The sequence below is a fragment of the Conger conger genome, chromosome 3, assembly GCF_963514075.1.
Source record: "Conger conger chromosome 3, fConCon1.1, whole genome shotgun sequence".
NCBI lineage: Eukaryota > Metazoa > Chordata > Actinopteri > Anguilliformes > Congridae > Conger > Conger conger.
Window position 1 is genome coordinate 78,683,962 of NC_083762.1, and position 24,572 is coordinate 78,708,533.

Sequence of the window (24,572 nt, forward strand, 5' to 3'; positions counted from 1 at the left end):
CAAAATGGAGGGTGTGCCCCCTGGGTGCAGAGAGACATTACATTACATTACATTAATGGCATTTGGCAGACGCTCTTATCCAGAGCGACGTACAGTTGATTGGACTAAGCAGGAGACAATCCTCCCCTGGAGCAATGCGGGGGTTAAGGGCCTTGCTCAAGGGCCCAATGGCTGTGCGGATCTTATTGCGGCTACACCGGGATTAGAGCCACCGTCCTTACGTGTCCCAGTCATTTACCCTAACCACTACGCTACGGGCCGCCCCTAGAGACAACAGGGGTGGCACAGTGAAGGCTGAATAAAAAATATCCACTAGAAACCATTAGAGTTATTGAGCTGACTCTTTTATCCAAAGCGACTTGCAGTTGATTAGAATAAGCAGGGGCCAATCCTCCCTGGAGCAATGCGGGGGTTAAGGGCCTTGCTCAAGGGCACAACGGCTGTGCGGATCTTATCGTGGCTACACCGGGGCTTGAGCCACCAACCTTCCGGGTCACTGTCGTGTACCTTAGCCACTAGGCTACAGGCTGCCCCATCCAAAAACAAAATGGCACCCAAACAGAATCAAAGAGGTGGTTTCAAAATGTCCTATTACAAAACGGGGGGACCTGACCAAAAAAGCTCTTGAAACAGGTCAGGAAATCAGTTGTGTCTGCTTGGATTTTTGTCCGCTTGCTTGCTTGCGCTGGCAGGTTTGGGCTTCATGTATTGTAATTACATGATCAATTACAGTAATTATTACATAATTAAAATCGCAGCCAGGGCCATAGCTCTAACTCAGCGCATATCTTGAATTAAACCCTAAACCCTGGCATACTGAACTAGATCAATTAAATTAAAAGTATATTTGCAATAAATAGCAATTACACAGCACTTGCATACATAACTAGTCTGTTCGTGTTCATTAACACAATTTGCAGCTAAGAAAATATATGGGCTGGTTTTCACAGATGCAGATTAAGTTTAGTCCTGGACTAATCTGCATCTGCAAAACTGATCCATAGGTCCAGTTTTCTAGACAAGGGTTAAGCCTAGCTTAGGACCAAAAATATTTCCCCAATGGTGATATCCACAGAAAAATAAAACTTAGGGCAAATTTCACAGACACAGAATAAGCCTAGTCCTAGACTAAATTCAATTCTGACTGAAGATTCTCCATGTTGGTTCAAAATTATCGGTCAGTTTCACAGACAAGGATTACACCTAGTCCAAGACTGTGGGCCAGTTTTACAGACACAGATTCATCTTAGTCCTGGACTAAATTTAATGTTGCATGGAGAATTCAGTCCAGGACTAAGATGAATCTGTGTCCGTGCAACTGGCCCACAGTCTTGGACCAAGCGTAATCCTTGTCTGCGAAACTGACCCATAATTTCCCCAGCTCTGCAGAACGGGCCTGCCGTGAATGAACGCAGCCGGACGGGCGAGGCGAAGGTCGCTCTCCCGTGAGGATGCGCTGTCTTCTGTTCTATTGATCACCTCATAAAGTACCCTGCAGTGACAGGACACCCGCCGCCTAATGCTGTTTACGCCCTCGTAACGACAGCCCTGGGATGACCAAAGGCAACGGCGCATCCAGTCATTTTCCACACCAAAACTTTATTGACTTTGAGCTGTAGGTCAGTGAAATTAACGATGATTTCCACTGATAGGAGGATTATTGCCCATTAAAAGTGCACGAATGTCATGTAAAAGTTTTTTGTAATTTCCGCGGGGGGGGGGGGAAAGGGCAGAGATGCATGCGGAGATTTGGAACGTGGCATTTCATCTGTTTCCAGGGAGAGAAAGCGACTCGTTACTCCACTGGAAGTCGGGCTTCTAGAACTTTCTGTGCTGGAGAGTTCCCTTAATGCGACAGAATTAAAATATCCATCCATCCATCCATTATCTGAACCCGCTTATCCTGAACAGGGTCACGGGGGGGCTGGAGCCTATCCCAGCCTACGTTGGGCGAAAGGCAGGAATACACCCTGGGCAGGTTGCCAGTCCATCGCAGGGCACACACACCATTCACTCACACACTCATACCTATGGGCAATTTAGACTCTCCAATCAGCCTAACCTGCATGTCTTTGGACTGTGGGAGGAAACCGGAGTACCCGGAGGAAACCCACACAGGCATGGGGAGAACATGCAAACTCCACACAGAGAGGCCCCAGCCGACGGGGATTCGAACCCAGGACCTCCTTGCTGTGAGGCAGCAGTGCTACCCACTGCACCATCCGTGCCACCTAGAATTAAAATATGTCAAATATTTTTAAGCACAAATGTGACCCGTTCTATCGTGATCAGTCGTACGTTGTGCATTGGCTTGGAGGCTAGCCAACTTGTCACCTTTCATGAGTCACAAACAACGTGGTTTGGTGGCACTCAAAATGGGGACAGAACTTGCTTGATATCTCGAGTAGAGAGATAGCTTTGGTATCATTCGAAATCGAAATCAAAAGGGCAGCCGGTAGCCTGGCTAAGGTATATGACTGGGACCTGCCAGGTTGGAGGTTGAAGCCCCGGTGTAGCCACTATAAGATCGACATAACTGTCAGGTACTTGAGCGAGGCCCTTAACCCCACAATTCTTAATTGTACATAGTGCTTAGTCTAATCAACCCCCGTAAATTGCTTTGGATAAAAGTGTCAGCTAAGTAACACGTTCTGCATGAAAAGCAGTTCTCTACTGTAGTCATGGCCCTCTATTTTACCAGATTAAGAGCAGTAAATAAAACTGGAATCAGCTTCATGTTAGGAAAGTTGTTTTACACCTTTGTGAGAGACTTTGTTGCAAATTAGTTGTTAGTTAGGCCTTTTATTGGCCCCATGAGTAAATTACCTCTTTAAAAAGAGATTAAAATGTCCACTTTTCTTTAAAAGTGAGCAATGGCCGTTTTATGAACACTGTGATACTCACCTGGGGTTTCCTCTCTCTGTCTGAAGAGCTGTAGTGTTCGGCCTCTCTTAGCTCCTCCCTCCTGTACTGGAGGAGCACGTCCCGTTGGTAGCAGTCCATGATTGACAGGTGGTTCTCCACGCCGCCCTTCTTAAGCTCCGCCTCCTCTGGGTATGCTGTGTACAGAGAGTTCTGCATTGTGAGTGTCTGCTGTCGGGGAAATGTACGGTGCGGTGATACGGCAGTACTGACTCAGCTGTGGGCGAACGAGCTGGTGATGAACCGGCACTTTGGGACTCTTTCCTGGTTTTGTAGTTAATGCGTTTCTTAATTAGAGAAGCACAATTTGGGCAAAACAAAATGTATCATGCAACAAATGGCTCCCGCACTAACGGCTTTAAAATTAACTGCATAATAATTGCGACTGAATTATTTCCCCGGACAATTTTAAAAAACCTGAATAATGCAGAATTCTAGCTCGTTAGTACCCATTTTATTTCTCTCTGCAAAACTATATATAACAGGCAAATTAATCCTTAAAGACCAAGCTACACCAATACAATGAGCTCAACCCAGCAGCCAGTCAAAGACAAACAGGAAACAGAATCTGCTTTAGTTTATTTGGTCGTTTCCAATATTGCAGTGTGTTTGGTTGCAGTCCCAAGCACACAGTACGGATTTGGGATTTGGTCAGATATTGGGGAACTAACTACTGTTTAATGACAACAGTCCGTCAGGACCTACAGTGGGACTAATATGCATTAGCTAACTAGCTAATGGAGCAAACCAAGAGGGCTAGCAGCGTTGTTTGCTAGAAAATATAGCAAAGTGCTTTGTGCATTCTGGTTCTCAGCATTGTTTTCAACCAAATGAGGCAACATAAATCCTAAATGAGTATAGCACATATAGCCTTCGAGATGTATAGGCAGTACTGCTTGATAGCCATATCTATAACAGTAAATAATCCCTACAGGTAACCATAGTTTTAGCATAATTCAAGTTCACATGAATAGGTATGGAACCACATTGTGTGGCTGCAGTTAGTTATATGCGACTATATTTTCAGAGTCATATATTAAGTTGCTTAGAGGCAAAAACAAAAGGTATTGTCACATGTATTAATTTGGCAAGGTGCAGGGACATATGGGGGGTGGGGACGCTGGGTGCCTCAGCATCTGCCCCTTTTGCCCCAAGCCTGTGATGTTCCCCTGTGATTTCATTTAAAAAATATATATTTGTATTATCATTGTTGCTCTTAGTCAGTTTCATTCCTTCTATTTATGTTAAATAGATTCTGTGCAATCACGTTTTGTAAAACCATTTTCCTAGGTTGCTGTGCCCTTCAAAATGTCTTTGCATAACCATGAATGCATACCTTTGAAACTTTTTTTTTTTTTTAAAGATATAAATAAAATAATAAATCATACTTAAAGGGCTAATTTCACAGAGACCAGATTAATCTTAGTCCTAGACTAAAGTAGAGCATTGTGTGGAGAGTTTACAACTGTATTGAATGTACTGAATTTAGTCTAAGACTAGGCTTAATCCCGAAATGTTTTAATTAAGTTGCAGTGTAGTTCCTGGAACTGACCTTGCCGGGTTTTCCTGGTTCCGTTGAGTGAGGAATCGTGACCCAGGCACGGCGCTGATGGGTCGTGCTCGGCATCCATTTTGCTGTCACTGCTGCTGCCTCCCGAGAAAGAACAAAATGGCTGCCTTCTGTCCTGGACGAGGTTAAGAGTGACCACCAGATTAGCACCGAAACCACCGGCTTCCTCTGCCTTTGTCTCCGAGGTTAACAGCATTAGAAACTAATAAAGCCTCCCTTTTCTAAGCAGCTCCGGTGCAGAAGAGAACAGAAATGAAAGCATACAGTAATTCATTTTTTATCACTAATGCACTTTGGGAAATGTCAGAGAAATACAGAACGGCTTTTCAGAGGAAACCTTTTGATTAAGAAAACTACTTAACCCAAAATTACAGAGGTCTATCTTCCATTTGTTCAACACACATGGTTCAATAAAAGTATTAAAATTATTAAAATCTTGTCCAAAACAGTAAAAGCACTTATACATGAAAAACAGATTAATTCAAATAAAACCAGTTCTGCTTCTCCATGAAAGTGCCTGTTATTAAATACAGAAGACATTTATTTTGTAAGGGTCACATCATTGAATGCAATTAAACACCTATACTACAGAACATATTTTTATAACACAAAATACTGAATAATTACATTAAGACATACGTAAATACGTTGAATATATGCTCACTTAGAACTGCATATAGTATAAAAGGTAAGAAGACTATACTAGAAGAAGAATGAGTGCCTAAGCCCCATACAAATTCACCTAAACACCCTCCTCCAAAGACTCCACGTACTCCCTTACACTTACGGGAGTTCCCTCACACAACTGCAAACTCATCTCCATCTCGATCATCCATCCTCTCCACATAAAGAGGAAAGGGAGGGTGATAAGCACCACAGACTCTCCTTTCTTGGCAGGAGTTCACCACAAGCAGTGAGCATATCCCACATTTCTTGAAAACTTCCCCTTCAGTAAATTATGGAGTGAATTAACCAATATGGTAATTATGGGTAGGAAGAGAGGTTGTAGCAGAATGTGGAAGTGCTATACTATGAAAAAACAAAACAAAAAAATGGCCTGTTTTCATTAATGAAGTGCTAAACACATTTGATACACAATTTCATTGGCATGCACGATCTATATGTTAACTCTGCTTATAACCTGGGAGTGACATGAGCTCAGGAGGTAAGAGCAGTTGTCTAGGAGTCGGAGGGTTGCCAGTTCAATTCCTCCCTGGGCCTGTCAAAGTGTCCCTGAGCAAGACGCACAACCACCAATTGCTCCCGACGAGCTGATTGGTACCTTGCGTGGCAGGCTATCACTGTTGGGTGTGTGAGTGTGTGTGTGTGACTGGGTGAATGAGAGGCATTAATTGTAAAGCGCTTGGGATAAAAGCACAATAAAAATGCAGTCCATTTTTCATTTAGCACTGTCACAAACCAAAAGGTGAGTTTTGATCAATAAATAAAACAAACATGCTCTACCGCCAATAAAAAGGCTCTTACCGTAGGGGGGCTGTGATTGGCGCTCCTCCTCTTCTCCTTCTCTTTCCCATGATCCTCTGGGCCTGTGCCAAACTCACTCTGGCTCAGTCTCTTGCCTCTCATCACACCTACGACATCACGCAGCCAAAATTACATAATGAATGTCTGGGACTGGCTCGCTTTTTATCGGGGGCTCAGGCACAGTAAGGATATTAAGACACTCCTGTATTGTCGACCACATATAATCGGGGAGCCGTGTATTACATTATTCCTAACAGGATAGCAATACATAGAGGTAAGTAAAGCGACTAGTATAATGAAAATACGTAATGCTATTTTAATTACAGTATAAATCCCCAAGCATCCCCCATAGAGGAAAATTAAAAGGCAAAATAGTATTTTCCACATTGCAGATGGCTCTTTTTCCTGAGATCCTGACATTCACTCCAGTGCAAAAAATATATATATATATATATATATATTTTTTTTTTTCTCCAAACAAGCTACAGTACGAGGTGTGGCAGCCAAGGCCCCTTCCACAAGGGCCCTCCCACAGCACTGCAAGGCAGGCCGTCGGCGAGGGTCTCCGTGTGTTTGCTTTCCTGACAAACTCGATTGCGATGCATCAATGGCCGACAAACAATCTCCCTACATCACCAATTTTCCAGTGGAGCATCCCAGACTCGACAAGCAGCCCACGGCAGAAAAAAGAAAGAAAGAGAGAAACGAAACAAAAAAACTGGCAGGATCTGGCAGATAGAGTAACTAAGTGCCCTCAATAATAACAGTGAAATGTGAATTGGAGTGATCTTTTTTTTTTTCTTCCCCACCCTTGTTTTATTCATTCCCTTTTTAAAAGTCTACCTTCTGACAACATAATTAAGTTCATTTCTCAGGCAATGACAGGCTAATTTGCATGGAGATCGGAGCGGCCCTTTTCATCTCAGTCTCTCCACTCATGAGGCCATCTGTAGCTCCCATGCTTTGCCTCAATTTGTTATGATGACAGGGTCTAATCACAACTGCCTCTTTCACACGCGGGGAGCCGTCCAGAACGCATCCTCGCATGCACCGCGTAATCTCCCACCGCACCACCTACCAAATGAGCCTTTCCTCATTACCCCTCTGAACCAAGAGCAGATGCCTTCACAGCAAGGTCTGAAAACTGCCCCTGCTGCTCCACGGCACAGCAGATCTCCTCGGTCTTTATAAACAGAGAAATCTGACGTGTCTCTGTTTTTCATCTGATAACTGATCGTCGCTGAATAATTGTTTGTTTGGCAGAGCATGTACGACCCTAGGTAGGTAATAAACAAGAATGGTATGACGTTTAGGATGTGAAATGTAAGAAGTGAGGTTATCAGGCTTTAAAAATAACATTATAGACGACCATTTTGTCTTGTCTGTTTTAACCAATTTAAAGACACTTGAGACATTTAATCTCTTCAATCTCAGGTAAAGGAGTGTCAGGGGGACTGGGGTTTCAAGAAACGTAAAAAGGGATTATTAAACTGTATTAATGAAGCTATTTCGAGCTGCGCTCCATCAGCAGAACAATGGCATTTAGGTGGAAAAGGTGAATTTCAAATCTGAACTGTCAGATTTATATTTTATCCTGAAAGAAGTTAATTTCTGGAGTAGCTTGCCAGTGGGGTATTTCACACAGCAGGGTTACTAAGTTAGCTGGATAACTGCGCAGAGTAAAACCAGGGACAACTCTTTCTACTTTCCATGATCTAGGAGGGTCCTGGGACGGCCTAGTGGCTAAGGTACATGGCTGGGGAAGCCTGTAGCCTAGTGGTTAAGGTACATGCCTGGGGCAGCCTGTAGCCTAGAGACTAAGGTACATGGCTGGGGCAGCCTGTAGCCTAGTGGCTAAAGTACATGACTGGGGCAGCCTGTAGCCTAGTGGCTAAGGTACATGACTGGGGCAGCCTGTAGCCTAGTGGCTAAGGTACATGACTGGGGCAGCCTGTAGCCTAGTGGCTAAGGTACATGGCTGGGGCAGCCTGTAGCCTAGTGGCTAAGGTACATGACTGGGGCAGCCTGTAGCCTAGAGACTAAGGTACATGACTGGGGCAGCCTGTAGCCTAGTGGCTAAGGTACATGACTGGGGCAGCCTGTAGCCTAGTGGCTAAGGTACATGACTGGGGCAGCCTGTAGCCTAGTGGCTAAGGTGCATGACTGGGGCAGCCTGTAGCCTAGTGGCTAAGGTACATGGCTGGGGCAGCCTGTAGCCTAGTGGCTAAGGTACATGACTGGGGCGGCCTGTAGCCTAGAGACTAAGGTACATGACTGGGGCAGCCTGTAGCCTAGTGGCCAAGGTACATAACTGGGGCAGCCTGTAGCCTCAGCCTGAAGACGGTCATTTTAGACAGGATTATAACTGGAGCCATTTGTCCAAGTATGTGGCTTCTGCCCACTGTTTGGCTCCTTACCTGAGGCGGTGGGCTTCGACAGGCGGGTCTGTGTGTCGGACACACCTCTGTGGGATACGCCGCAGTCCGACGGGGAGTGGCTGGGGACGGGCGGGGCGCGAGGGCTGCATTTGGAAGGCACTTGTGATTCGGGCGGTAAGGTCGGGGGGAGGTCGTCGGCACGCCCGGCCGGCGCGCCAAGAGCCCGTCCAGGAGGAGTGGACGTGGATTTGGGGAGGTGTCGTCCCGTCGCCCGGGCGACGGAGTCGGGGAGGGGGAACGTCCCGATCCCGCTGTCCAAAGTCCGAGTCTGACAGCCGGAGCCTGGGGTGATGGAGAAGCGCGTGATGGAGAGGGAAGAAGAACGAGGACACAGTGGAATCACGAGCAGAGAAAGGGATTGTGGGTAAATAGGGCATCTTGGGACGGTTCAAACAACGTGGAAAAAGTAAAAACAAAAAAAAAAAATACGGGAAAAAGAAGAATGTTATTTGACAGACGGTAAAAAAAAACAAAAAAACTGTTCAGTCACCATGGGAGCCAGATTTGGTAAACAAGAGCCTGCTGGTCTGGCCAGTGCTTTGTTTGCCTTACCTCAAAACACCCACACCTTTCTGTGCAAATAAAATACAAGATGCTTAAACTGTGTAATGAAATTAATCATTAAAAATAATTAGTCTATTCAAATACACCAACAATTGTATTGTGCGTGCTCCTTATATGAGAGGTATAAGGCCAAAGTTTGCTCACAAATGATGATTGTGGTATAGAAGGGATAGAAAAAACTACACAATAAAATAATAATTTGTTCTTCGGGTAACTTAATTCTGTACAGTACGTACAACCCAGTTTAGGTAAAGAAGGACTTTCGTCCTATTGTGGTTATAAAACAGCGATGCACACAACTTGACACCAAACCATGTTCTGGATATTATCTTAATACCGATCAGTGCTTTCACAAGCAATATGAAACAAACAGCGCTGCATCACCACCTGTTGGGCAATGAGCCTTTCGGCTAACGATTGTCAAGAGATATTACGGCTGTTTGTGATGGCTGTTCGCGATGGCAATGGAATAAGGGAAAATCCTACACTAAGGTATACATTTGGATGCTGGCGGATGCCAGTCAGCAGGAAGTGATGTAGTGAGGTAGACTGAAAAATATGTTACAGAGACAACAGCAACTGGCAAGCAAGGGTGGCGGTATAACAGGGCTGGGTATCTGAATATCTCAAAGAAAGAAAATAAAATCCCAATTTCTTTAATAAGAAATGGATTTTTCGCTAAGAAAGATCCAAGCTGAGACTGTTTTTTTTTTGTGTAATTTCACACATCTAAACACTATTGTATTTTTCGAATTTCACTCTTTGCCCAATTTCTACTCTTATCATTATATTATGTGTGAGAGACAGAGCTGACTAGACTTCACATGTGACATTTTTTGTACTGTATATATATATATATATATATATATTCAGTGAGCACTTTATTAGGTAGACCTGTACACCAGCTTGTTAATGCAAATATTTAATCAGCCAATCATGTGGCAGCATCTAAATGCATGAGCGCATTCAGACGTGGTCAAGAGATTCAGCTGTTTTTCAGACCAAATGCCAGAATGGGGAAGAAATGTGATCTAAGTGACTTTGACTATGGAATAATTGTCGGTGCCAGACAGGGTAGTTTGAATATCTCAGAATCTGCTGACCTCCTGGGATTTTCACGCACAACAGTCTCTAGAGTTTGCATAGAATGGTGCGAAAAACTAAAAACATCCAGTGAGCAGTGGTTCTGTGGCCGTTGTTAATGAGAAGTCCCAGGAGAAGGGCCAAACTGGTCAAAGCTGACAGGAAGGTGACAGTAACGCAAATAACCACACATTACAACAGTGGTATGCAGAAGAGCATCTCTGAACACACAGCGCGTCAAACCTCTTAAGTGGATAGGCTACAGCAGTAGAAGTCTAAAAAATAAATCTAATAAATACACAATAGTGCTCACTGAGTGTACAGCTACAGTATTTTCGTCTTCCATTTTTATTTTTCTTCAGAATAAAACAGATGGGAGTGCTGTTTAATATGGCTTCATTACACGTTTGCTCTGAATAGTGCTGGCTAATGAGTCCTCCTTAATTGCTGTCTAATGCCCAGAATTGAAAACGAAAACACTGCACACAGGGAACCACATCGAGTTAAAGAGAGTGAACGAATCCTCTAACGTGGTTGTTGTTTGGTAGACAAGGAAAAATCCACCCTTTAAGGTGAACAATGCAGGCATTCCCTATGTGTATGCATTAATGTTGCATTTGCTTTACAGTAGCATTGTACTGAAATCGGACTTAAATGGCTATAAGAGGGAACAGCCGGATGCTTTAGAGGCCTGTAATTTGTATGTTTGTATGGCCTGTAATATTGCAAGCTGTGTAGCAATAGTTCTAGTTCTTGGGTTTCCCATAGTACATGGTCCAATTCTTTCATCGGTCCTTTACTATCTGTTGTTTGTGTAAAACATATAACGGTGAGGTTTCAAGTGGGTCAACAGAATGAAATGAAAAGTCACGGACAGGGCATTCTACAAGAAGGACGCATTCTACTGACTAAGCTCTGTGTACAAGTGTGCTTGCATCTGTATACACATTTATACACATGCAAGTCCAGGAGTGCTACTTATAAAAGCAATGAGTTATGAGCTACAGCAAACAGCAAACAGCTGTGCTATTGAGCACACACACAATCATTGGAAAAGAGAAAGAGAAGCTTTTAAAGAGAAGAAAAAATAAACAAATAAATTTGCAGTCAACAACAGGCAAGAGGACAATTTGTGTGTGATTGAAGCCTTTCAGCATAATACCAGCTCACATGACAACACTATGAACTTTTAAAATCCTCCAATTTGACTATTCAGACAATAATTGCATTGCAGTTGTAAAACTTTCCCAGGACCACTCAAAACGTGTTTAGCCGAAGCACTTAATTTCCCAATACATGGTGTGAACTTTGATAAAATCTGAATAATCCTTTAATGAGAGTCTGCAATTGCTGCGCTTTTGCAAAATTGGCTCTTTAACTAATTACATCCATCATAAGAGGCGGAGATAAGAACTGTAATAATGTGCCACTGACTGACTGAAAACTAGCACTCACAAATCCCATTTTTCAAGCGGCACTTCTGTTGATTAGACGTTTAAAACTACAGGAAGCGGAAGAGTGTTTTTTCAGGTTGAGGGGTTAAATACACGCACAGGCACTGGTGCAAGCCCTTACCTATCATGTTGTCTTGACAGTTTGCTTCGGGTTCAAGGTCTGCTTCTCTCTCAGCTCTGAGGCTGATCTTCTGGGTCGCACTCTGGGTCTGTTAGTGGAGCAAACAGGCAGCAATGACATCGTATTAAGACCTTATGTGAATACGTACCCAGGATGATTTCAGTGTGAATTATGGTAATAAATAAACAGCATCATATGAAGAAACAGAGATCTCACAACTGTAGAAAGGGGATAAACTGTATCTTTGGGGATAAACATTTTGGACACTTGGATCATGGCTGAAGTTCCCATGAGGTTATGTGGCAGGTTTAGCAGGGCCTCATTCCAATGACCATTCCGCTGTGAAGAACTAGATCTAATTAAATATGGCATATAGTCAACAATATTCATGGGGATTAAATTAAAACATTTTATTTCAAAAAGATTCTCCAAAGCCAGAGTTTAATTTGAGTGATTATTCACATGGCTGGACTTTAGTTTGGCTGTGTCATAAAAAAAAAAAAAAAAACACAATTTGCTTTCACTAAAAGGAAAAATGCCCTGTGTTCACTGAACAAATACAAAATACTGTTAATACCCCTCACACTATTCTAGAAATAGAGCCAAGAGTGCACCAGTATGCATCGTATCAGCTATGGAAGGCGGTAGAGTAATTCAGGAAAAAATAAATGTTAATAGTAAGGTCAGAGCCAAATTGTGAACGTCATTTGTCTCACGCTACAGCGTGACTCAGCTCCAGGACCCGGGGGCCGCGGTGTCTGCCCCACCCATGCACTACACCACCAGATTTCACCCATTACTTTACCTGCTTGGTTCGGCCTGTAGCGTAGTGGTTAAGGTAAATGACTGGGACAGGCAAGGTTGGTGGTTAGAATCGCAGCGTAGCCACAATAAGATCTGCACAGCCGTTGGGCCCCTTGAGCAAGGCCCTTAACCCTGCATTGCTCCAGGGGAGGATTGTCTCCTGCTTAGTCTAATCAACTGTATGTCACTCTGGACATAATATGGTGTAATGTAAGAAGGAAGCCCAGCCCATTGGTGAAATCTGGTGGTGTAGTGCGTGGCCGGAACAGAGTCTACCTGCAGGCACTGCAACCTTCAGCACCTGGAGCCCTACCTGAAGGCACTGCAACCTTCAGCACCTGGAGCCCTACCTGCTGTCATATACGACGAGAGAATACACCCGACTTAAGTATTGTTACAAAAAAAAAAATTACAATGGATATGATATCATCACAAAATTATGGTGGAAAAACAAACAAAACATTCCATTAACATAATGGGCTTATTATCCCGTGAGGCATGACATTCACAGCGTGGGTATTACAGAAGTGATATTGCGGCGGATAACGTGAAGGATTCAGCCCGGCCTGTACGTCTCTCACTCTCAGGCTGAAGACGTGAGTCTCGGTAGCGCTTAGAAGGCCTTGAGACTCGTCAAAAGCAGTCCCCAAGCTGTTCATGAACACTGCCTGTGAGGACAGCACGTTCACAGCCCAGCTTTTCTCACCAGCACTTTTCTCACTTCTACTTTCTTTCACCGTTTCATTTTTTTTAGAATGAACCGGCCCCGATATGACAAGAAAAATTATCATTGACGTCTGACACCGTCCGACTGACGTGGAGTCTGATGCAAGCCTCCTTGACAGAATAAAACAAAATACATACCAATATAATAATATATCACATATATCCCATATCCTGAGATGATAGGGTTTTAAGTATCAGAGTTTGATAAAAAAAACAACATTTTGCATTTATCGCTTTTTTTTATTTTAGTTTTGGCATATGTAGGGTGTTATATAACGTAAAAAAGTTTTTAATCTGGCTGCAATTCCAGTTTTTAGGAAGTTCTAAAGTGATAAAACCAATGAACTGAAAAGCTCAATATCTCAGAACTGTGGAGATGGCAGATAAGTAATTCTCATTTCTCTGTACATGCATTAAGAGGCCAAGTGAGATGTGGGTGAAATACGGTATAAAGACTAACCACCGAGAAGACCTGACTGACAATAATAAAACAATGAGTGCTCATACCACTTCATCTATTTCTGTAGGCAGGGGACACGGCAGGCTCCAGTTATGCCTTTGAAAAGTCTCCACCATCCAATCAGAAATACACATCAGACCAGACCGATTTTCACAATTCCCCCCCCCCCCCGTGTGTTCACCCTGCTCTTTCGGATGATTCAAAGAACCCAGCGGGGAGCATTGTTTTTAACGCAAATGACAAGCCTTTTTATTCAGACAAGCAAATACAAGGTGTAATCTAAAGGACGATTCAAAGCTAACTGACTCTGACACAATAACAAAGGAAGCGGGACTGTGAGATAGCAAAAGAAACGAGATTGGATTGATGTGGAAAAATGTTTGTATGAAGGGTGAAATTAGATGTTGCTAAGAGGCTTAATTATATCAAAATAACTGTTATCTGGGTCTTCTGAATGAGCCTCTAAAATGACTCAGTGCACTACAACAATGGAGGTAGCCTGAAGCTTGTGCCAAATACACTCCAGCCGTCAAAAAAGAGGCCCACAGCGCCTCCAAAGCTTGAGCCCTCAGAAATCGTAACATGAGTGTGCTTTCAATCTCCGCTTTACCCAATCACAAAATCAATGCATCGACAAATTACCTATTGTTCATTTTCAATCTCAATCTTTAATTAATTAAGCTTAATTGTCCTTTTATCTTCCATATATACTGTATACAGTATAACAGAATATTTTTAATAGGTTCCAGTATATGTATACTGACTGCATGCACTTCGCACATTGCGATGCGTGACATGGTACAACTGCCGCAGTTGTACTGCTCACACAACCAAAAAAAAAAAAACATCGGAAATATATGGATGGCTGGGGGAAGATATTTCAGAAAAAGACACACTTTTGTTGATTTTTCCTGAGAACACGACCTTGCAAAAGTATTAAAAAAATAAAAATAAATAACATTTCTTATGCCGTTCCATTGAGCTTACCTTGGCATCACCATGAATCTCAATATCTTCCTTCGTTTCCCTTTTTTCAACGGGAATGCCTTGGGGACTGTTGGGGATGCCAGGAAGCGATGCACTATGGGAGCTGCCCTGAGTTACACTCCTGTAGGAAACAGGATTTTATTTTTATTTTTATTTTTTTTCGTCTGCCGAGCCACTCTTATATTAACTCCGCAGGTAGAAAGTGATTTCACTGATAAATGACACTATCCGCCTTCGATCCTGCCACTGTCTCCCCGTGCCGTAATATCTGAAATAACCAGTTTTATCTCTCTGTCTCTGGACTTGTCAAGTGATAAATGTTTCTAACTAGCCTTGATAAAATCTGTCGGTTACAATTTGAAGTAGTATATCAATTTATCGAAGGTGGTCTAATATATATATTTTTTTCACAGCTGAGATGGCTTGGGGCAGTCGAGGCGAACCATGGATCATACCGGCTGACTGACTCGCTGGCTTCCAGCAGAGAGTACTCACTTAATCTGTACAATACCTCGAACAGGCAGCTGCTGTTTGATCCATTTCTACGGCTTTCACATTTTCACATCCTAGTCAACACTGACTCAGTAGAGCCACATACAACAATACAGCCACATGCACTGGCAGGAGAAATCCAGATGACTACAATGCTGCCATCACTGGTCAGCAATGTAAATCAGCTTTGGCATCTGAAATGTATGTTCTTTACTGTCACTGAACACATGATTACCTTTTGGTCAGATTACTCTAATTACAGGTATACAAAAATCTGTGTAAGTAGCAAAGGGAATGGGTGGGATATAGGCCCATACGTTCTTATACAACAAATGCCAGAAATGTAGTGTACATAACAAATTACGAATGAAAAGAAGTCAACAGTGCTAATGCCAACAATCCTCAAATATCAAATTATGTTTATCGATAGCTTAGAGGTTTTCTGGGAACATGTCTCACAGTGGAGCCACTGTAAACATTTACCTGATTACAATCTCCTTCATGAACTGATCCTTCCCCGCGTAGCTCATAGAATGTTGGATGTGATTTGTGTGTTGTCCCGTCTGGAAGTGACACTGATCCATTATTGAGCCGAGTTTATCTCTGGCGTCCGTTATTGTTTGATTCTGACTGTCCGTGCATTGCATTTCAGTTTTCTTCTTATCCTTTGTTTTGTCAGGCTTTGTTTGCCTGCCTCCCAGTACGGAGCCAATCTTGTTCTCTTTCTTCTCCTCTTTTCCTTTCGGCGTGTCATTTTTCTTGCCCCCGAGAGCCGGGAGCTTGCTTTTGCGGAAGCCAAACCAGTTGGCGATGGACGAGCCGGTCTTATGCTTAGCTTCAGAAGCCTGGGACTTGTTCTGCTCTTGGCCTCTTTGTACATTCTCCTGGATTCCCATCATCACCTTCTCCTCAATGGTGCAGGCTGAGGGGCTCAGGAGTTTCTCAGGCTCCTCGCCACCGCCGCCGGCCTGTTTCGAGATGCTCCTTGTCGGGTCGAATTTATTCGTCGCGACCAGTCTTTTCCCGACACCCTCTACTTGCGGTTCAGGGCTGTAGAAGGCAAAGGACTCGGAGTCGAAGTGAGGGTGCGATGCCACCTTTGCGGGCTGTCTCGAGGTTTTGGGGCCAAGCCTGTCAATGAGAGGTAGACTTCGGACCTCCTTCTGAGCGCCGGCCCTGGGGGCGCTTTTGCTGGGAAGGCCATGGTTGCTGTTGGAGCCGCTCATGACGCCATTAAACCCTTGGCGGATGTTGACGGCGGTTTGGGGAAGGCTTTCCCGCGACCCCCCCGCGGACCTGCGTTGGAAGCCATCGCCGAGCGAGCTCTGCCTGGTCAGGGAGCTTCCGCGGTCGCCCGTGTTGGTTATGATATGCGTTCGAACCCTCGAACCCTCCGCCGCGCCGCCGCTGGGCTTCTGCATATAGTGGGTGCTGAAGCTCTGGCTACGCGCTTTGGCTCCGTTCATTCCCAGCGCGGGCTTCAAGTGGGGCTTCGTCGTGACAGAGATGGATCGCTTGAACAGCCTGCCTTCCGCATCAAACTCGTCGCAAAGCGAGCCGTCCTCGGCCACCACCGCGGGGAGCAGCTCTACGTCCATTGAGCTGCAGCGGACCTCAGGCCTCATCCCTCCTCTGGACTTTCCCGACGCGGCGTCCGAACCGTGCGCTCTCTGCGGTGCTTCCCGCAGGTTGAAGGTGCTCGATGTAGCCGACACGTTGGAGGCAATGTTGACGTGGTCTTTATCCCGCTGCTCTGACACGGAGGAGCGTTCTCTCAACAACACAGGGGACTTCACCAAGGCCTTCAAGCCAATGGGTATGCGTGTTTTTGTGACCCTTTCTGCCGAGTTGTGGGGGCTGAGCCCCAGGACTGTACAGTCTGAGATCGCTTGGGAAGGTTGTAGGGCAGATCCCGTGACATCCAGAGAGTGACCCTGCAGAGAAAGGGGCAAGCTGCCTGAGCTCTTGTACAATTGAAGGTATCCATTCCCAGGAAGATGCCCTTTCTTGCCACAATTTGCGTTCTGCAGTGAAAGCCCTTTCTGCATACTGTTTTTTGAACCTGTGGACATGGTATCGTGAAGATCTGAGACTGAGGAGGGGTAGAGTTTCGCGGTAACCTTTTTTGGTGATCCCCTCAGGGCAGTCCGACAAGAGGCGGGCGATTTTTGAAGGTGGTGGCTAGGCCCATCCACTAACCTCTGAGGTACAGCCTCTGTGTTATAACTTGCATCCCAGAGGGCGGTGTGGTCTTGGCTCTTGTGAGCACCTGGATGTTGTGTGTTGAGCATAGACGATGTAGCATTAGGGTGTGTTAGGGAGCCATGAGGGGCTACCCTCACAGTGCTGGGTGTGTTTTGGTGGACCCCGGGTTTAAGTGCTTGAGGTGTGCCCTCATAGTTGGGTCTGATCAGTAGAGAGGTAGAGCGACCAGGTGGGGGAGGTGGAGAGGGAGACCTGAGTTCAAGTTGTTGCCCAACGTCATGGGTGGGCAGCTCACCACAGTCCATGGGCTCCAAGTGCCTCCTCATGAGGAGTGGGGAACCAGGGATACTGGAGGTGGGACCCTTCCCCCAGTCAGTCCTGCATGGCAGCTTGGAGTTTGGGTGAGCTGCCCTGGGGCTCTGAGCAGAGTAACCACTCCCAGGGGCTCTGCCAAACTTGGACAGTTTGACAGGAGGGGAGGAGGGGGACCGTTCCTGGCTCGGGGGGGCTAAGGAACCGCCGCCGCTGCCAATTTCAGCGGACACCTTGAGCGGGGATTCCTTGCTGCGGCCAGGGATCTTAGTCGAGTTAGCCTTGGGGCTGGAAGCACCATTCACCATGGGAGGGACGGAGTGCCCTTTGTGGGCACGGCTGTGGGGGGACCTTGTAGGTTTTTGCCGCTGCGGGCCCTCGCCGTTGTGAGTCCTCCCCATTCCAGGGGAGTGAAGCTCAACAGGCTTCTCCGGTGACTCTAAGACAGAGTAGTTCCTCACATCGCTCCCCTGCCGGCAGGTCGGCCGACCCTGATGCGCCAGCTGGGTGTACTCGCCGATGAACTCGCTTTGGGGCCGACGCCTCAGGATCCCGTTTGGACCCAGAACCACAGCGCGCGGCGAGCCGTACTGCACAGGCCGCCCGTCCCCTGAGTTGAAGACCACGGCGATGCACTCCTCGGACTGCGCGCCCTTGGACACCTTGAGCTGATCGACGAGGCTGAGGGGCCTCGGCCGGCCGTCCGCAGACTGCGCTCGGTAGTGGTCCTTCCTCAAGACCCGGGGAGCTAGTTGCTCGGCCACCCGCCGGGAGAGTCGCCTGGGGTCACTTTCCGGCTGGGCGGCTAACGGGCCACCGCTGCCCTCCGACGCCTCGGGCTCTGAGTCCAAGTGGCGGGGGTGGGAGAGGGCGGGCTCTGTGCGGCTCGCCTCACACGGCGGCAGGGAGCGGTTGACGGCGGTACGGGTTCTCCCGCCGAACAGGAACCCGCTGAGGAAGCTCGTGAGCTTCTCGGGCCGCTCCTTGGAGTCGTAGCCGGCGATGGCGGGGCGCTTCGTAGCAGCAACCGGCACTCCGGCGTTCGACGTCTCCTCTCGGCCACAGAGGCCGCCGAACTTCCCGTGGCTGGGGTCCCAGCGGTCCGTGCTGCAGGGGCGGGGGTATTCGTCATCAGCATCGTCAGAGTCGTAAGGAAACCCCTTGTCGACGGACCACAGGCTGCCGGACCTGTTCGTTGGGGAAGTTTTAGGAGCACCTTGGCTCACACATTTGGTCCCCAGCGAGTAGATCCCTTCGTTGGAGTTCATGCAGTCCTTGTAGCCAGACTTCGAGGCTCCGGATCGGGAAGACTCTTTGGGCTTGCGTCTCTGGAGCCTCCTCAGGCCCTGTAGAATATGGCACTCCTTCTTCCGGGCGGGTAGCTGTTCCTCGGTAGGGGCACAGATGCTGCTGGGAGCGGATGACCCCAGGCTTGATCTTTTCTCCCAGTTCAAAGAGGACTGTAATGGGGAGGCAGGCACACACAGGGGCAAAAATGTTATCAGGAAATTCAAAAAGTATCAATAGAAATCTTGATTATTTGCTTATTAGTTAATATACTCTACAGTGCTCAAGTGACCTGGGATTGCAAACCAATTGTGCACCACATTTGATCTGTCTGCTGCACGGCAAGCGGTTTTTGAGGTAATTACATTGACAGGCAGGCCACTCTCTATCTGAAATTACACTTCTTGGTCGCTCTGAAATGGAATACGAGAGACACTTTAAAAAAGAGCCATTAATTGAGCCCAATATTGAAATGTCTCTATTAAATATTGTGTTTTCCAATTACTGCATACTGCAAGTAGGGACTTCTATTATCAGAACATTTTAATGGTGTTCTCATGTAGCAGTGATCTTATTTGGAGATTACGTGTATATGCACTCCGCACACATCACAGCAATAACATTATACTGAAGATACTGGTTTTGAACAGGATAAGAAACAAAATTCAGAAAATTAATATAACGGTAAAAAAAAAAAAAAAATCACAGAAATGTTTTATGAAGAACATTGCAAGGTTGTTGTGCAGTGCTTAGTTATTCTACCAGCATCCCCTGAAGACAATGCAGCACTCTCACATAATCACACCCATACACAGAGATCCTAAGATTACTACATTCTACATGAAGCCTGGTCTCCAAGGATGAGATTTCCCTACAGTATATTAGCTTTCCTGAGCTGAACATGGCCAGCAATCATATTGCAAACATATTGCAGAGAAAAGCTGATAGGGCCTGTAGCGTAGTGGTTAAGGTACATGACCACCGCAAGGTCGGTGGTTCGACCCCCGATGTAGCTGCAATAAGATCCGCACAGCCGTTGGGCCCTTGAGCGAGGCCCTTAACCCAAATTGCTCCAGGGGAGGATTGTCTACAGTTTAATCAACTGTACGTCGCTCTGGACAAGAGCGTCTGCCAAATGCTATTAATGTAATGTAACTTTGCACGTCAAATTAATTGAGACCGTAATACCATGACATAGAAACTTTTAAGAGAAATATCAAAATCTTCTGCAACCCCTACCATGATTTCCTTTCTATAAATCATGGTATACCATACCTGGGGATTTTTTTTTGTCATGGATCATTGGGATGGGATTGCTTGAGATATAGACACAGTGTACCAATTTCATTCAATTTTGTCCATAACCTATGCTCTTATGCCAGTACAACAGGACTGAAGAAACATTAATACACATAGACAATTCATCATAATTCTTGCAAATATACATTACATTCAGAAAGAACGGACCAGTAACATTTATTTAAAAAAATTTTTTTTTATGGTAAGTGATTAGTACATACTAAGTGTTCACAAAATCCTAGGCATAAGGCAAATGCATGAAAGGAACACTTTCTAATGCTTTTCTCCCCCTTGTAGAACCACTTGGGACATTCTGTGAATGTAATAGTCTTGTGAATTCTGAAAAGAAACTCATTCAAGGAGAAAGAACCACAAAGGAAATAAGCCAGTGGCTTTCTTCTGTTTTTATCCTCAACAATTTCTAATGGATTGCTGTCTGCTTTGTGGATGCAGTCTTAATGCATGTTGTATTTTTATAATTTTTTATAATTTTATCATGGTGATAATTTGGGCAACTGCCAGTTACATTACACCTTTTTGCTATATTTTATGTATGCTATCAGAAAGAAATATTTCCAATTTGCAAATTTCAATGCAGCCTGTAGAACCATGACGTGTCTGTGTGGATGGTTTGAGTGTTTAATAACAGTAATTTGTTTTTTAGCTGATGCTTTTATCCAAAGTGATTTGTTGATTACACAAAGCAGGGGACAGTCCCCCTCAGAGCAACATGAGGTTAAGGGCCTTGCTAAAGGGATTAACAGCTGGGCGGATCTAGTCGCGGCTACACCAGGGCTTGAACCAAAAACCTCCCGAACTCCAATCATCGACCTACCACGAGGCTACAGGCTGCCCCACTGAAAGGACCTCTTTCTCATGTTTTTTTATTTCCCCTGGGAGAATCACATGGGAGAATGTGAGTGTACAAGCCTTGTGGATTCTGAAAAGAAACAACTGAAAGGAGAAAGAACAATTGAAAGCGGCTTTGGTGCAGGCCCAGGGCTTAAACCACCAACCTTTGAGACCCCAGTCATGTACCTTGGACACTAGGCTACAAGCAAATACATTCATTCATTCATTCATTTATTCACTCAGAGAGCAGGTGAAGGAGATACTATATTCATTCATTCATCCGCTCTCAGAGCAGGTGAAGGAGATACTATATTCATTCATTCACTCTCAGAGCAGGTGAAGGAGAGACTATATTCATTCATTCATCTGCTCTCAGAGCAGGTGAAGGAGAGACTATATTTATTCATTCATTCATCCCCTCTCAGAGCAGGTGAAGGAGAGACTATATTCATTCATTCATCCGCAGGTGAAGGAGAGACTATATTCATTCATTCATTCATCCGCAGGTGAAGGAGAGACTATATTCATTCATTCATTCATCCCCTCTCAGAGCAGGTGAAGGAGAGACCATATTCATTCATTCATTCATCCGCAGGTGAAGGAGAGACTATATTCATTCATTCATTCATCCGCAGGTGAAGGAGAGACTATATTCATTCATTCATTCATCCCCTCTCAGAGCAGGTGAAGGAGAGACCATATTCATTCATTCATTCATCCGCAGGTGAAGGAGAGACTATATTCATTCATTCATTCATCCCCTCTCAGAGCAGGTGAAGGAGAGACCATATTCATTCATTCATTCATCCGCAGGTGAAGGAGAGACTATATTCATTCATTCATTCATCCCCTCTCAGAGCAGGTGAAGGAGAGACCATATTCATTCATTCATTCATCCGCAGGTGAAGGAGAGAGGACAGGAGCGGCCTGCAGTACCGGCTTGCTGCTGGCGCGGCCCTCGTTCCAGGTGTAGGAGCCGCTGGAGAAGTCGCTGCAGGCGCTGGAGAGGGACAGCTCACTGCTGCTGCGGCTGCTCGCCCGCAGGTACCCCCCCGGCACCGTCACACTCAGGCTGGAGAACCTCCCCGCAGGGCCACCGGCCTTCCCGTTCAGCTGGCCGTCCTGCGGGGGGTGGGGGGGGGGACAGGCACCGGCGGGGACGTTAGACAGCAGAGACGGTGGGGGGCAGGAGGCCGTGCATTCTCAAGGGAAGTTTATTAATAGCCATGTCACACTGTGTGCAGATGGAGAAGATTTTTATTTTTTTTATTTTTTTATACAATTATAATATTAAAATAGACAGACAGCGAGAAGGATGGGCAGAGAGAAGGATGGACAGATAGTGATGGATGGACGGATGTTGGGGCAGGATTGCTTAATGCTGAAGAATCTATTCGTTTATTAATCTAAAAGACGCACAGCATTAGGATATCCCTACAGTTGGCAGGGCAAAAGAAGCTGAGATGCCGAATGACTTGCGTTGCATGTAACGTTCAAGTCAATTTGCGTACGTCTTTGATTGACGGCAGAACCGCTCCAATGATAGTTGGCTCAGTATTACTGCATTCTTTGTGACTGTACAATAAGCACAGAATTAATCACTGTACAGTATAAATTCCTCAGTAGTAGGGGTATTATGGGTTTTTGTTTTCCGGAAGGAATGCTCATATGCTTCTTGGCCCTGAAACTGGCCAGAAACAGTCCTCCTGTGAATATTACCAGCAATAATGCTGATGTTATACTTTAATAATGTTAAACGCTGCTTTGGGCAGAAACAAGGCTTTGGAAAAACAGACTACAGTGCACGGTGATCTTGCTTCAGTGAACGCATGACTGTACTATACCACACTGCCAGAGAACAGCTGCGGAACAGGGGTGAGGTGGTAGAAGATAACTCACACACGTGCACGCGCTATAACTCAGGCTGGAAGCAGGGGAGGCGTGATCCTATCTGCTGGGTGACAGCACAGAGGAAGGGAGAGAGCCTTGGGCCCTAATCTTACACCGCAGACCGGATTATCCTTAACCTCACCGGGCGCAGAGAGCAGCCCTGTCGCAAAATCATCCAGGTGAAGTGTCCGCAAGTGGCAAGCGCTGCGCATGGCCATTCACTGCCGTGCGACTGATTAAACGGTTGGCATTTATATAGCGCCTTTATCCAAAGCGCTGTACAATTGATGCCTCTCATTCACCCATTCATACACACACTCACACACCAACGTCGATTGGCTGCAATGTAAGGCGCCGACCAGCTCGTCAGGAGCATTTTGGGGGTTAGGTGTCTTGTCTTCGACACAGCCCGGGCGGGGCATTGAACCGGCAACCCTCCGACTGTCAGATGACCGCTCTTACTGCCTGAGCCATGTCGCACCCCTGATTACATTTCACCAGTCCAGTCAATACCATTCTGACGTGAAAGTGCTTTCTGTGGGACAGTAACATAATGTCTGATGAGCTAAGCACACAGATCTGTCACTGACGAGGCATACTGCACTCTCAGAAAAGTGCCAAAAAAGGTACAAAATCTTATTGTTGGGGTGGTACCATGTAGGTACATACGACTGTACCCAGTGTACTAGCCAGCAATACCTCATTCATTTGTACCTCGGGAAGCAGACTCATCTGTACCCAAAACTGTACTTTCAGGGCACCGCTGGGGAAATCTGATCCTTGAAGAACAAAAAAAGCAGCACCGTCGTGACTCCATTTCACGTGGACCGCGACTCCAGGCGCGACCTGCAGCGTCAAGGAAGTCAGCGGCCGCTCAAATCCTCTGGCCTCGTTCCAGCCGCAAACGCAATGGCCGCATCGATCGAAAGCGGGCTGAAACACGGCCGTCCAGCACCATTTCTGCGATGTAAGTCTCTATTCCGACAGCCGACAGTCGCAGTGAATGAATTTACACTGAAGTTTGAGCTGAAGCGGCCCTGCCACGTTTCAAAGGACATCGATGATAGATGGGACACTCTCGGCCAGACAAGCTAAATGAATTTAGAGGCTGAGCGGGGAGTCCGCAGAGGGAGAAAGCCCTTTATATCTATAGTCTAATTGTGGTCCCCTATGCACTGAAACCCTTTCTGTGAGAATCACTCCGAATGGCCAGCCATCCGTCTTCGTGTCAGTGCTGGATGGCTGAGCTTCTTCGCCCTTGCAGTTTATTGATGCCCCGTGCTGGCCACTGCAAGACTACTGTAAATATTAACATTTTTCATCAAATGTAATTAATTAATTATTATTATTATTATTATTATTATTATTATTATCATGGTCAGGGTAGTAGTAGTAGCAGTAGCAGCAGCAGTAGCAGTAGCAGTAGTAATAGTAGTAGTAGTAGTAGTAGTAGTAGTAGTATCAGTAGTATCAGTAGTAGTAGTAGTATCAGTAGCAGTAGTATTAAGTCAAATTCCTCTTTAAAGGAAGGTTTTAATGAATAAAATATGATAAATCAATGCTGTTCCTGGAAGTACAGCCCCTGAAAAGCATATGCAGCAGAGTCTTCATAACCTGCTGG

The 24,572-nt window shown here is 45.6% G+C and overlaps 1 protein-coding gene across 1 annotated transcript in view; it reads right to left on the bottom strand.

Moving 5' to 3' along the window:
- The window catches only part of LOC133123651 (nck-associated protein 5-like), a 122,548-nt gene that overhangs the window by 11,605 nt on the left and 86,371 nt on the right, over positions 1-24,572 (bottom strand). Inside the window, exons 10-16 of the mRNA XM_061234129.1 lie at positions 21,998-22,183; positions 15,590-19,083; positions 14,615-14,735; positions 11,638-11,725; positions 8,395-8,697; positions 5,978-6,084; positions 2,905-3,093 (exon numbers count right to left, since the gene is read on the bottom strand). Of these exons, the coding sequence (XP_061090113.1) occupies positions 2,905-3,093; positions 5,978-6,084; positions 8,395-8,697; positions 11,638-11,725; positions 14,615-14,735; positions 15,590-19,083; positions 21,998-22,183 (4,488 nt within the window). The remainder of the gene's footprint in view (positions 1-2,904; positions 3,094-5,977; positions 6,085-8,394; positions 8,698-11,637; positions 11,726-14,614; positions 14,736-15,589; positions 19,084-21,997; positions 22,184-24,572) is intronic.